This window comes from Erythrolamprus reginae, chromosome Z, assembly GCF_031021105.1.
Source record: "Erythrolamprus reginae isolate rEryReg1 chromosome Z, rEryReg1.hap1, whole genome shotgun sequence".
NCBI classification, from domain to species: domain Eukaryota; kingdom Metazoa; phylum Chordata; class Lepidosauria; order Squamata; family Dipsadidae; genus Erythrolamprus; species Erythrolamprus reginae.
In genome coordinates this window covers 14,913,407-14,928,926 of record NC_091963.1, presented here as the reverse complement: position 1 = coordinate 14,928,926, position 15,520 = coordinate 14,913,407, and the positions used below count along the sequence as shown (strand labels likewise).

Here is a 15,520-nt window from a genome sequence, read left to right as displayed (position 1 = left end):
TTCTTAAGTAGAAACATTTGTAAGAAAAAGCAATTTTTCCATGGGAATCAATGTAAAAACAAATAATGTGTGCAATTGGGGAAACCACAGGAAGGGTGGAGGCCCTGTTTCCTCCCAGGAGATTCATAGAGAGGCCCCACGGAGGCTTCTTCCTGCCTTTTCTGGTTACAGTTTTGGAGGCTCAGGTTTGTAAGTGGAAAATGGTTCTTGAGAAGAGGCAAAAAAATCTTGAACATACCATTCTTATCTAGAAAAGTTCATAAGTAGAGGCATTCTTAGGTAGAGGTACCACTGTAATCCACATATTTAAATAAAGAAAGAAAATTATTTGTATCCATTTAACTAGGTTTTTGCCAAACCGGTTAATAAAATAATAACTCATTCAAGATTTATACCAATACTTTTGAACTTTTATGTGTACATTTTGCACTAGTTCCAGTAATGTTAGTGGGCTTTTTTTTTTTTTTTGCTTTTTTCCCCAAACAGATATAAGCAGTGCTGAAATAAAGGAGAACCGTAACATTGGCAATTTAGAAGATCATTCAGTCACTTCTAATGAAAGATCAAGAGTAGCAGCTTCCAGGGTTAAAAGAAAAAGGCCTCTAGAAGAGGGCAACAATGGACATTTCTGCAAATTTCAGCTCATCTGCAAGAAGATCTCATGGACCGTGACACCAAAGAATGCCCTGGTTCAGCTACACGAACTTAAACCTGGCTTACAATATAAAATGATTTCCCAAACAGGCCCTGTCCATGCCCCAGTGTTTGCAGTTGCTGTGGAGGTCAATGGACACACATTCGAAGGCACTGGCCCAACAAAAAAGAAAGCCAAAATGAGAGCTGCTGAACAAGCCCTCAAGTCATTCGTGCAGTTTCCCAACGCATCTCAAGCTCACTTTGCTATGGGAAATTGTTTCAACCCATCTACAGACTTTACGTCAGACCTGGAAGACTTTCCAGACACTCTGTTCAAGGAGTTTGAACCGTCCACCCACAATAAGGAATTTTCAGTCTGTACTCCGGTTAACAATGAATTGCTTTCCAAGGCCTGCCGTCAAGGGAAGCTACTCTACCACACGTTGGGTTTCATTAGCCACCCTAAACAAAACAAGCACAAGATGGCCAGGAGCGAAAAGAACCCAGTGGTTTTGCTCAATGAGCTGCGGTCTGGACTGAGGTACGTCTGCCTTTCGGAGACTGTGGAGAAGCAGCACATCAAGAGTTTTGTGATGGCTGTGAGAGTGGATGGGAGAACATTTGAAGGCTCGGGACGTAGCAAGAAGCTGGCTAAAGGTCAAGCAGCACAGGCTGCGCTGCAGGCCCTCTTTAACATTCGTCTGCCCAGTCTCATTCCCAGCAGGAGCAAATGTAATCATTTGCCACAGGTGAGAGCTCTGAGGTAGCCACCACCGAGCTGAAGGGATTCTGTAAAATTAATGTGATTTCTTGTGTTCTAGCCATAAATTGCGACTTTATCAGAACGCTCGCCCAGAGGGTGCTGTGATTCAGCAATGTCTCCTTCCTTGCTGAAGCTATGTGTAAAGACGTTGGCATTTTCTTCTCCTTTTGCATAAGTAAGAGCCACCAGATGACTTAATTTCTAAAAAAAATAAAAAGGAAGTTGAGCGTAGAGACCTTTGAAGAATCTTCAATGTTTCAGCTGCATATTAATAGTATTTCCATATGTAAAGAATGTAGACCCCTCTTTTTGTTTTTATTATCAAAGTATATTTGCTCTTAAGAAAGAGATCATAACTAAGATGTGGCGGTTGTATCCTTTTTAATCCCCCCCCCTATTGAGTTACAGTTACACAAAGAGGGCATAATTCTTTAAAATGTACAACATGTCTACTTCCCAGGTTTCATCCCCAGAATTCAGACAAATATTAAAGATATCTGGAGAATGGTTGTCAATCAATTCAATGAGATAAAGGGAAAAGGCTGGTGATGTTTTGCTGGTTATATGTTCATGTAGCATACTTGGGTGCTGAAGCAAGAAAACAATTCAATTTTTGTGTCCTCTGAAAGTGTTGCTAGTTTTTAGTTAGTAACTAAAATAAGTTGTGATGAGGCTATATTGATTGATTGATTTTGTTACCTGAATTTTCTTTCAGCGTTGTCCTTCTTGATAGCCATTTTGTCTTGAACTCTTCTCCCACTCAAGCGAAATTTCATTTGCTTTTCCTAGGATTTTGAAAAGGAAGTTGGAAGAAATAGAGTCCTGTTATTAGTTTTTCCTTGAGATCTTTATCTGCTTTCAGATTTTTCCCATTTATGTTAGAATTTACCGACTATACGTAAAGTAGAGGAAAGATGTATTCATGTGGTATTTTAGGGTTGCAAAATAAGATCTATGATCTGCATGGAAAATCTTCCAAGAGATGTGTTTTGCTTCATATTTATTTGTTTATTTGAGGCGTAACCTAGTTTTGGTGTTGGAAATAATATTTCAATTTTAATACAGTGGTACCTCGACATACAAGTTTAATTCGTTCCAGACCCGAGCTCGTAAGTCGATCAACTCGCATCTTGAATGAATGACTTTAGACTTTGTTTTTCGCGCCGAGATAACTGGAAGCAAGGAGATTCTTGCACCACCTAGTGGAAGCTCGGCACATATCCCGAATTTGAGCTCGGGTGTCGAACAGAAATTTCGCTCGCGTCACAGCTCGTAACTTGGAATACTCGCATGTGGAGCAGCTCGTATCTAGAGGTACTACTGTATTTCATTTCAATCTTCTGACAATTTTGATTCTGGTTTGTAGATTTTTTTTAAAAAATTACTTTGGATGCCAAATCAACTAACCTTAGCATGCATTTTCTTTCATTTTTACCTTGTACAGTACACGACTTGTTGAATTAGATGGGTTATTTTTTTATAGCACAGTCAACTTTGTACATTATTCTGTGTTAAAATGCATTACACAAATTACAGCATTACGTATTTGCGCACTATGAATGTACCTATTTTAAAAACCATGTTTGACATTTTCTAACCAATTTCTGGCCCCAAAATCAAAGTTCATTGAACAAATGTGTGGAACCAAGTGGTCGAATTAAACAGTTTATGTGCATCAACAGAACAGATGCATATAAAGGGAATAAAAATAGTTATATATCAAAACTATTTTAAAAAATTATTTAAAGGTAGTATGAGCAAATATCAACTATGAGTCTTCCCCACACATCATTTCAAAAATATAGTAAAGTAATTCCCAAATGGCTACATTTGGGAAGCAGAGTACAGTGATCCCCCAGGTATTGCGCTCCCGATGATTGCGAAACGGCTATATGGCGATTTTTGAACCCGGAAGTAAAAACACCATCTGCGCATGCGCGCCCTTTTTTTCTATGGGCACGCATGCGTAGATGGCGCCGGGCAGATCAGCTGCTGGGCGGGTTCCCTGGGTCTTCCCCTGTTCGCCGCTTGCCCGCCCTTCGCCCGGCCACCCGCCCTTCGCCCGCCCTTCGCCCGGCCACCCGCCGTTCGCCGCTCGCCCGCCCTTCACCCGGCCACCCGCTGTTCGCTTGCTGCTCGCCCAGCCACCCGGGTTCGTTTGGCTTCGGGACATGCCGGCGGCGACGTTTTAAAACAGCCGCGCGGTTTACCAACTGAGTCCCGAAGTCAAAGGCGAACGTTGGCGTGGGCGGCGGGGAAACCCCAATCTTCGGCTCCTCGCTGCTGGGAAGTAAAAACACCATCTGCGCATGCGCAGATGGTGTTTTTACTTCCACAGCGCTACTTCGCGAAAACCCGCTCGTTGCAGGGGGTCCTGGAACGGAACCCTCGCAATGATCGGGGGATCACTGTATATAGCGTTTTAACTAAAGAAAAATATTGGCTGGAACCTGAGACAAAGAAGAAATTTCACAGGTGCAAGCCTACTTCTGTAAATTCCAACTTGGAACCAATTCTCAAGCCAACATTTGATTATCTTTCCAGATTCACCATTCTTCAAATTTTGCAAAGCAATTCTCAAAATCAACCACTTATTAATGAAAATGTACAAAATGGAATTCTTAAATGAAAATAATGTATATAGAACAGAAACTTGTGTATTAGAAAAAAACAATCAAGGAAAAAAATATGAATTTTCATAAAAATTATGTCTTAATGTTTCAAACTTATGTGGAAATAGAAGAAACCAATGAAGCCTGGAAAAATAAGAAGCTGTCAGAAACCAAAACAGAAAGATTAATCAACCTCTGGATGGACCCAATCTAGCTGGGAAATATGTTTTGTGAAATTGTTCATTCTATGGGATTCCGAAAAAGTTACCTTATATATACCTTATATAGATCAAGAATTTTAGGTGCCAAAGTATACTCCAAAATTGGATTTAACTCTCTGTGGAAGTACTAATCTGCAAATATGTTTGGTAGTCTTTTCTTCTGCTTTCAAGGTGCCTGTATATCCCTTATATATTTGAGGGATAAACCCATATACAAATGGACTGTTGAATTTTTAATCCAAATACCACTTTAAAAATACACCGGTCTCAGATAAATCAACTGTGAAAATTAAAACATGAAAATTTTGAGCTTGGTTTATCTGTAGGTGAAGACGTTTTCATGATATTTGGGTTAAAAAATGATTGGCAGCTTATCTACAGATGCGTGTGTGTGTGTTTGTGTGTTTGTGTGTGCGTGTCTCTGTGTGTACATGCCTTGTTCCACTTATTACAATAATACATTTGGCTAAAAAGTAGTATAGATAGATGAAGAGTGTCTTTTGGACCTCTTCCTAAATACAGTGATACCTCGTCTTACAAACCCCTCGTCATACAAACTTTTCGAGATACGAACCCGAGGTTTAAGATTTTTTTGCCTCTTCTTCTGAACTATTTTCACCTTACAAATCCCCTGTTGCCACTGGGATGCCTCTGGACTTCCATTGCCAGCCGAAGCACCCGTTTTTGTGCTGGTGGGATTCCCTTGAAGCTCCCCTCCATGGGAAACCCCCACTCCAGATTTTGAGATGCTGCAGGAGAATCCCACCAGTGCAAAAACGGGCGCTTTGGCTGGCAACGGAAGTCCGGAGGTGGGGTTTCCCAGTGAGGGAAGCCTCAGCGAAATCGCAGCATTCGTCTTACGAACTTTTCACCTTATGAACCTTGTCCTGCAACCAATTAATTCGTAAGACAAGGTATCATTGTATTAGTAAAGAAATGATTTGCTTATCTGCAGCAACTATAATTTCCTTCACTGGAATTTCAGTATCTTTCAGTGCAGTGAAGGGCTACCAAACTTTTTTTAGTACCACACTGTGGGCGTGGCTTATGCAGGATGCCCTGCATTTTCTTTCAACATCTTTCAGTGCAAATTGGGTACTTTAGGGTGGAGCTCCATTTTCGCTACCCCACTGCATTGCCCCACGTCCAGGCAGCAGCCCACCCCTGTTTCAGTGGAACACAAGCATCTAGCTGGCTTGCAAAACAGACAAAGTCATCCCAAGTTATGAAAGATGACAATGAAAGTCTTGGGGAAACAAATTACTTTTATCTGTAGAGATTCTGGTGAGCTATGGGAAAGAAAGGAGGCAATGCTTTCTTAGAATACTTTGAAGAAACATCTTGAATAGCTATCACTGTCCCAGCAGACTCTGGGACAAGATGTATGTAAATGGAAATTTTGCATCAGTAGAACTTATTACTGCCACGTATCACTACATTGATATTGTAGTGGAATAGTGAAAGGAAAAGGAAAATAGAATTATGACATATTAGAGGAGGAAAGAAATCAAACCTATTATATTGTAATGAAGCTTTTATGCTATATAGATTAAAAAACAGGCCAAAGTAAGAATTAATGAAAACTCCAATCCTAACTATAACCAAAACCTGAAAATAATCTTTCTCTTGCATTACAGGATTCTTCCAATAATCCAGAAAATTATTTCTATATTTTTATATAGAGTTATATAGAATTTATGTTTCTAAACTCTATAAATGTATCCATTTAGTCACAGGAGCTGAACGTGGCTCAAAGGACTCTTGATTTTTTTCCAACTGAACAAATCTCATCACCAAGAGTTCTCGGAGACGGAAGACATATAAATCCAATAAATTATAATATATAATATAATATAATATAATATAATATAATATAATATAATATAATATAATATAATATAATATAATATAATATAATATAATATAATATAATATAATATAATATAATATAATATAATATAATATAATATAATATAATATAATATAATATAATATAATATAATATAATATAATATAATATAATATAATATAATATAATATAATATAATATAATATAATATAAAATATAATATAATATAATATAATATAATGATATACTGCTCAAAAAATAAAGGGAACATTCAAATAACACATTCTAGATCTGAATGAATGAATTATTCTCATTGAATACTTTGTTCTGTACAAAGTTGAATGTGCACAACAGCATGTATAATTGCTTGTCAATCAGTGTTGCTTCCGATGTGGACAGTTTGATTTCACAGAAGTTTGATTTGCTTGGAGTTATATTGCATTCACTTTATTTTTTTGAGCAGTGTATAATATAACTTCAAGCTATGAGGGAAGATCAAAGTTTGAAGAGGCTGAGTGTGGGCTTCATTGCACTGTCCTACTATTTGGGGCAGTGGTGGGTTTCAGATTCTGCTCTACTGGTTTGCATGAGCTGGCACACATTGTGCATCCCACATGCATTGCGCCCTGCACGCACACATCCACAGTACTAAAACAAAGCTTTTGCACATGTACAGAAGCAAAAAACAAGATGGCGGCACCTATGGTGCCCCTGAGAGAACCGGCTCGGAGGCATGGCAGGCCTGGGTCACTGCTGATTCCAGCACCCTAGGCTGCCAAGTTACTACCAGTTCTATAGAACTGATCTGAACCGGTAGGAACCCACCTCTGAAGTGGTGACTTGATGATCATATGTTTGGTGATGAAGCGGTTAGAATATGGAACTACAAACGTAGGATAATAGAACTTGACATAAACATAATATGTTACAAAAATCAAGTGGCCATTATAAAATGTACATAAAATAGACTGAAAAAGAGCAACATTTTTCCATAGACTTTAGAGATATTTTGAACTCACTCATCAGCATTGCTCGATAAATCTTAACATTGTTGCTTAATTGAGTCCACAAACACAAAGAACCAGGTAAGCACGGAAGAGATCTATTTGAAAGGAAAGTGAGCATCCCTCAAAATATAAATTGGAATCACTTCCAACAAGGTTTCCGGGCAAACACATGGAGTAATGGAGAGTGCTCATAAACTAGCAGTTACAGAACTTCCCTTTCCTGGAATTAAGGGAAAATGTGTGTTGATTTCACAGTCTCCCATTATTTAACAGATTGCAGAAGTATGCCCCCAGACAAAGGACATTAAAATAAATCTGTCCTATGCACGAAAGGACATCCTTTGAGCACAAACTCCAAATAAAGGTAGGTCAAGTTTTGGTTTTTAGAACTTAAGAATATGCTTCGCCTATTAGTACCACAGGAAAATGCTCACGCCATACTTGTTCCTTGCAGGACCACACAGAGGCTGAAGAAGCACAATAAATCTTAGGAGCCGTGTTCTCTACTGGATGGGTAGGTTTCAGCAGAATATTTGTATTTTCTTTTCCAATTAATAGAAGTTCAGGCAGAGATTCTGGGAACGTTATGAGGGCCTAGAGCAGTGATGGCGAACCTATGGCTGGCACATGAGCTATTGCCCTAGCTCAGCTCCAGCGTTCATGTGTGTGCCAACCAGCTGATTTTTGGCTTGTACAGAGATTCTGGGAGGGTGCTTTTGGCTTCCAGAGAGCCTCCAGAGGGATGGGGGAGGGCGTTTTTTACCCTTTCCTGGCTCCAGGGAAGCCTTTGGAGCTTGGAGGGGCAAAACACAAGCTTACTGGGCCCACCAGAAGTTGGGGAAAAGGCCATTTCCAGCCTCCAGGGGCCCTCTGGAGGTGGGGGGAGCTGTTTTTGCCCTCCACAGGCATTGAATTATGAGTGTAGGCACTCACACATGCACTATAGCGCACATCCATGCTCTTTCGGAACCCGAGGGGGGAAAAGGTTTGCCATCACAGGCCTAGAGAATAGAAAATTATCATCTAACTGAAATTAAGCATTTAGTCGTAGGGGTTTTCCATTGCAGCTGCCATCAAATTTTCATCACTTTCTCCATGTCTGTCATCCCTCTGTAGGCAACCGGGCAGTCATTTAACACCCACAGAAGCAAAGCTGCTTCCCAGCATCGGTGTCATGTTCCCACAAGCAAAGCCTGTATCATCAGCCGCAATGATTAGAAAACCAGCTGTTCCTCTTTGAAGTCATTTTTGCCCTCGCTGCGTTTCTTGGCCATTCAGAAAAGGATAACAGACACACTGTTGGTGACAAATGGGCCATTACTGTGACTGCAACTACAGTGCTGGAGAAACTTTTTCCTGTCCTACAGCTTTTTTGGAAACGGACTGTGCAAGGCAGGTACACAACAACTGGGTTCCTTCTGTGATGTTACTGAAGTCCACAATTGGTAAATACCAATAAAGGTGTAGCTACTTTATTTGTGTCTCCATTGTCGCGATGCTAAGCAGGCAAGAAAATATCCCTTAGGGATGAAGGGCAAATGTCTTTGATTTATTATCCTACATTATTTCTGTATTCGAAACCCTGTTCAGGTCCTATTTATGGCCCCTTATAAGAGCCTCAATTAAAAAAATTATGTGACATAGTTTCTTATCAAAAACAATACAGAATTACATGCATAAGGAGGATTAACATATACACAATGTATATATTATGAAATCTTACAGAAATGAATTTAAAGAGAGAAAGATACTTGGAAAGGTATGTATGTTAGGAAAGCTGTGTACAAACAGTATATATACAAAATGCATACTGAAATTTTCCTTCATACTTTTTAAAGAAAATTCACAAAGGGTATAAAATGAAGATTGGAAAAAAGAAACTAAAACAGGCAAATTTACCCAGATCTAATTTGTTTTCCAAGGAAAACGAAAGGAGTTTTTATGGATTTTATTCCACAGACATTGATGACAATTGGGGATACCAATCATTTCCATTTCAAGTCTGTTAATCCAGCGCTGTTCCAAGATATTTCCATGGTTATGATGTTACAGATCACTGTTAACTTCCTACTGAAGTGGTACCACCTATTTACCACAGGCTTTTGGACTGCTAAGTGGGCAGGAGTTAAGTGAAGATGGGCAATAACTCCATTGTGTGATGCTCTCAAACCCGCTCACTATGGACTTTGTAGCCAATGAACCCAACATCTTCACCAGTGAATTATAAACCTCCTGCTTTCCAAGACACGTAGTGAAATATTTTCATGTTGGAAGACAAAAAAGCAAGTATTAGTGAATAGTTCAGTATTATAAACATGATGGCAAATGATGCTGTGAAAACATGAATAGAAACACACAACAGTAGAGAAAACCCCAAAACAACGAAAGTCCTTAATAGCAATACGAAATCACACACATCCGTTTTAATATTTGCTTCCATAAACTAATCCATTTTTTTCAGAAACGTAGAAAGGTGTACTATCAGAACATGCTGCCTTCTTGGTAGAAACAGGCAGCTGGAAACAATTAGATCCGAAGGAGATTAAATAAATAAATATATAGCTCATTATATACTTTAACTCAGAAACCCTTTATTAAAAATAGCCTTTGCCAACTGGACCCCTATAGTTAAAAGAAGAAGAAAGCTAAACCTTTTATATGAACTTTTGCTCCTTTAATAAAATATTTGAAACTGTGATGGCAATACTACTGATATTTTAATTATTATTTGGATTCATTTGTTTTCCTTCCAAAAATAACATTTAAGGCAACTAACAATGAAAATAATGAAATGCAAAGAAATTAATTTAAATGTTAATAACTCAAGTTTAATACAGCATCAGTAAGAAAACATTTTTAATTTCCCCAAACATACAGTATATTTATTGATTTATTAGATTTCTATGCCGCCCTTCTCCTTAGACTCATATGCATACTTTGAAAGCATAACTAGGTATATTTTGCTAACATGATAGAAACTCCCCTTTTACAACATTCATCCTGTATAGTCTGGAAGACAGAAGGAAAAGGGGGGACATGATCGAAACATTTAAATATGTTAAAGGGTTAAATAGGGTTCAGGAGGGAAGTGTTTTTAACAGGAAAGTGAACACAAGAACAAGGGGACACAATCTGAAGTTAGCTGGGGGAAAGATCAAAGGCAACATGAGAAAATATTATTTTACTGAAAGAGTAGTAGATCCTTGGAACAAACTTCCAGCAGACGTGGTTGGGAAATCCACAGTAACTGAATTTAAACATGCCTGGGATAAACATATATCCATTGTAAGATAAAATACAGGAAATAGTATAAGGGCAGACTAGATGGACCGTGAGGTCTTTTTCTGCCGTCAGTCTTCTATGTTTCTATGTTTCTATCCCATAACTAATTTGGGGAAGAGTTGGGGTGGCTGGATGGAGCTGAGTGTTTACTGACCAGATTCCCTTCCTGACACCTTGTGGAGTTCACAGCAGATTTTTTTTTCTTTGTGCCTGGAGAGAAATATCTGCTGTTACCTAGGATTGAACTCTCAACCTTCCAAACAGGAGGCGATTAGTTACTTGAAAAGAAATACATCTACTTCGTATGTGTACAACACATACAGATAGTTGTAAAATTATCTGCAATTATATTGACATTCAATAAATTTCACTGGCTTCAGTTCGAGAAGTTTGGAGACACCGCGATATGCAAAATATCTTAGAACAGGCACTGTGCTTATGATTGAAAATATGTAAGAGTGTGTTATAAATCTGTCCTTGAAATAAATGGGGAGGAAAAAATAACCTTGGCTAGATCATAGCTATAGTGTCTCCATTAATTTCCTGATTCTTCATTTGAAAGTCAAGGGACATTGCTTGATATATGAGCAGGCCCACCACTGATTTTTCATTTTAAAAAACATTCTGTTCATGTGTAGGGCATGTTTTATTTGAACAAAAGAGTTCTGTGTATCTCAGAGTATTTGCTTCTGGCATTTCAAACACTTATTCTTTTTTTTGGGGGGGGGGGGGGCATGTTTGCAGACTATGAAAAAGGTGGGTCCCAGTATAGCTCCCGATAACTATGTCATTTACTAATTTACACCAATTTCTATGGAGAGTCAATGCTGGGAATTTCTCTACCTACTGAATTATTATTATTCTGAGGCATCATTGCAAAAGGGGCTTGTTTGCAAACATTATATCGTGAGCAAAAGCAACACTTCATTAGATGAAAGCTTGTAGTCTCAGTCTAGAGCAGTAATGGCGAACCGGTTTTGGTTCGAGTGCGCTAGCATGCGTGAACATGCCCAAATCCATTTGCTACCCATACACATGCACATCCCCCATGCTGCCCCCTGTGCATGCACACAACTTCTCTGTCCCCGCACATGCGCACAGGCCTCATTGAACCCTTGGACAGTGAAAAAAATGAGCTAATGGGCAAACCGGAAGTTCAGAAAAACGGACTTCTGGTTTGCCTGTTGTTGTGATTCAGTCTGAGGCTCCTCAGGGAACGGCTGGAACTCTGCCGGCTCCATGCTCAGAGGGGGAGGGCGAGGAACAGGAGGAGGAGGAGGACCAGGCAGATGGGGAAGAGGAATGTCAGGACGAGGAGGAGGGAGAACAGCCTGAGACCCCCGGGGGGGAGCTCTCCCCAGCGAGTAGCCTGGAGTCATTAGATGAGAACGCACAAGCCATCATAGATATGAGGCAGAGAAGGGCAGCACAAAGAAGGTGACAATTAGCCAGGTATTTCCATCCCTAATAGGCAACAGCTGGGTTTGGGTGTGGTTCTCCTCAGAAAGGTTGAAAAGGCAGGCCCGCCCTTCCTGTATTGTGGAGAGTTATCTTTTGGGAGTCCTGTGACCTTACTTCGATCCTTGGCATTTCTGATTCTGGCTTGTGGCCTCGAAGGCTGAAAACTTGGGGGAGGCGTGGGTTTTATTATCTACAGTGGTGTGTGTGCCAGCAAGAAGCCTGTTGTATTGTCTGGCCGTCGTGACTCTTCTGTGAAGCTTCATAGCATTCCAGTTTGCAAGAACAGTTTTTGTTATCTGTGTTTGTTTTCAAAGATATAAAATGACTTTTCTTTTTACCAGCGTGTCTGGCTACTCTTTTTAGTTGGTGTTGACGTCTGGGGGGACCCAAACAGAACACCTGTTGGGCCATTTTTCGCACTCCTAGGCTTCAGAGAAGATTCATGGAGCCTCCAGAGGGTGAAATTGCCTTCTACAAGGCTGAAAAACCAGCTGGCCAGCACACGTATGCATGCTGGAGTTGACATAGGGCAATGTCTCGCCTGCTTTCTGATATGGCTCCACGTGCCACCTGTGGCACCCATGCCATAAGTTCACCATCCCTGGTCTAGAGTTATCACCTCATAAAGATGGCTTTAAAAGCAGCCCTTTTCACATCCAACAGATACTACTTTCGTGCAGCTCTGAATGAAAGCAAGACCCATATTTTAAAATGCAAGAATCCTCATTAAAGCTGCCGCTTCCTCTTCAAAAATACACCCTCGGTTTGTTGATCAGACCTGATTGTTGTTGACATCGTACTAGCCAACAACATCCTTACCTCCAAAGAGAGGTGTGACACCCAGGTACAGCAGGAGAGACTTGTCTGCCTGTATCTTGTTTGAAACTGGGATGCTGGCATTCCTTCCAAAATTGCATTCTTTATCTGTTTGTGAGTAATGCTCACTTCTACATCTAGGAAGGTTTAAATTTGTTTCAATCAGTTTTCGTCCCGAGAATGCATAACAGCAGATTAACAGGGGCTACTGCTGACTTCTGACTCCCTCTTGTGGTGAGAACTGCAATTTTTTCAGAAGAAAAAAAGATAATGGGAAAACAGAGGATGAATTAAAAAGAGGTTATTTGAGATCATAGAAGAGGGCAGAGAGGGAACCATTCCAGAGTCTCTTTGGCTTTTTATTGTCTTGTTCGTCGATCGGTAAAGGGCCTTTTAATTGCAGACTGTTTCTACAAGCTGACAGAGTTGGTTCTTTGAAGATGCTTTTATATATATATTCTTGTCAATGATACCGATATCAACCAGAAAGAAGATCAAACTGTAGGTTACATTAAAAGGTTTTTTGAATCTCACCTTTTACATTCTAAAAAGCAGCCGTTTGACTCTCCAGTGCAGATGGTTATGGCAAGAAAAGGGATTTAGTTCTTTATCCTTCTACTTTCTACACAGTAGGGAATATGAAAATTATAGGAAGAAAAAACCCGCATCTTTGAGGAATTTTTGGAGGAAGGAACTTCAATGAAAAATGGGGGGGGGGATCAACCTAAATGATCCACTCACACACATTTCTGCAGCTATTTTATTAAACTAAAAGAAATAGGAAGAATTGTGTTTGATAAAAAATACAGTATCATCATCATTCTAAGCCATTGTCTATCCCAGTGTTTCTCAACCTTGGCAACTTGAAGAGATCTGGACTTCAACTCCCAGAATGCCCCAGCCAGCATTCGCTGGCTGGGGAATTCTGGGAGTTGAAGTCCAGATCTCTTCAAGTTGCCAAGGTTGGGAAACACTGGGATAGACAATGCAGGGTGAAGGCCTCTTCCACATGTTTTAAAAAATAAGTACCATTTTTTCGGAGTATAAGATGCACCCAGTGATGGGTTGCCAAAAGTTTTACTGCCATACTGTGGATGTGGCTTATTTTGTGGATGTGGCTTGGTGGTCATGTGACTGCTTGGAGTGGTTTGACAATCATGTGACCAGGGGTGGCTTGAAGGTCATGTCATTGGGCGGGAGTGACTTACCGACCAAGATAAGTTTTGAAATAGGTGCTTGGACTCTTTTTCAGTTGATTAATTCATTTTATCTGAATAGCAACAAAAAGGACAAATGATAGACAACATTATTTGTTGAGGAGCACACTAACATTTTAAGGTTTTGTACTGAATCCACAAGGTTCAGTATGATAACAGATTAGGCAAGTAGCTCAATTTTCTTTAATTGTTATAAAAGTTCAGTTCTAGATAATGATTAAAATGATTGAAGTGTTTATGGGTAAAAACATACTATTTAATTATTTCCTATTTTAAAAGTAATGAAGGATCATACTAAGGTACTAAAGAAGGAAGGACAATAAAAAAACTATTAAGTACAGTATTCAATAAAGAGTACATAAACTTACTAGCCCCACTGTGCCCTCCACTGTGCACTAACTTTGTATTTGTCTTGGTGAAGTTTGTATTAATAATCTACATATGGAATCTTTGGTGCTCTCTGATTTTGCTTGTTGCTAGAAGATATTTGATTACTGAATTAGATAATATTATAGTGCAAGTAAATCTGGAGTTTGTTCCTGGTTTATATATAGTAGCTTATCCTGTCAGCATTGGTGGGAATACGTTTTTTTTCCTTGGCAGTTCTTTGTTTAGGATAATTGTTTTCTACTTTTGTTTGATATTAAATTAATCAAGGTACTTTACATTGTAGTTTTTGATGCTCCTGGTAGACTATATTTGTGAATTGATTCCATCGGTTTCCTATTTGGCTTTACTAAATCATACTATGCTCACTGGACACATCCATTCACTTGGCTATAAAGTTAATGACTCATGTGATAAATAAAAGGGGCAAAGGGTTAATATAATTGCCAGAAAAGGGATGCTGTTAGCGGGAACTGAAAATTCTTTTGACCTGTTATTTTTCAACTCTAATTTACCTATTTCCTGCTATCTCTTATCTCTATTACTGTACAAGGCTGGCTGGCTAGAAATAAGAAAGGGGAAAAAAAGAGATGTTGCAGGAAGAATATTCAGCTTTATTTTTCCTCGAGCCCATTTGACATTTTAAATTCCCTCTCTACTTTGCATGATACATATGTAAAGTCACTGCACACCTACATGCATGTATTTTGAAGTAGAATGTATGGATGTTTGTGTCACACCTGACTTAGCAGGACTCATAAAGACTAGCAAACTTAAAATGTTTAAGCATTTACATGCTTTGTCTTTGGGTATAAAAATATATCAGTTGCAGAGAAATGAACTTGCACACAAACAGGTGAAGGCTGAATTTATTGAGTCTCAAGAAACTCGGAATATATTCTAACAGACCATCTGCAAGGGGAGGAAGTTCTGTTAATCCCAAATGTTTGTTAAATATGAAAGTATATCATGATGATTTCTATAATGATGCCATTATATAAATTATGCGATTTGCCTCATTTGCATAATGAGACCATCATACAAATTATGATAATTGCAACAGATGTCATAAAATTAAGACAGCATTAGCATAAAATGAAGTGCCTTGTCCAGATTTCTTTGAATGGAATGGACATGTTATTTTGAGGAAGGGGGTGTTTATAAAATACGGTCTGCTGCATCCACAGTCCATTAAATCAGATTTCACTGTGTGCACTACCACCATGCAGTAATTAGCTGTTGTGCTTACTAATGCATTTTTTCTTATTA

General features: G+C 39.2%; 1 protein-coding gene across 1 annotated transcript in view; it reads left to right on the top strand.

The window, feature by feature from the left end:
• ADARB2 (adenosine deaminase RNA specific B2 (inactive)) overlaps positions 1-15,520 on the top strand; it is a 599,017-nt gene that overhangs the window by 433,707 nt on the left and 149,790 nt on the right. Inside the window, exon 4 of the mRNA XM_070729429.1 lies at positions 487-1,385. Coding sequence (XP_070585530.1) covers positions 487-1,385 — 899 coding nt within the window. The remainder of the gene's footprint in view (positions 1-486; positions 1,386-15,520) is intronic.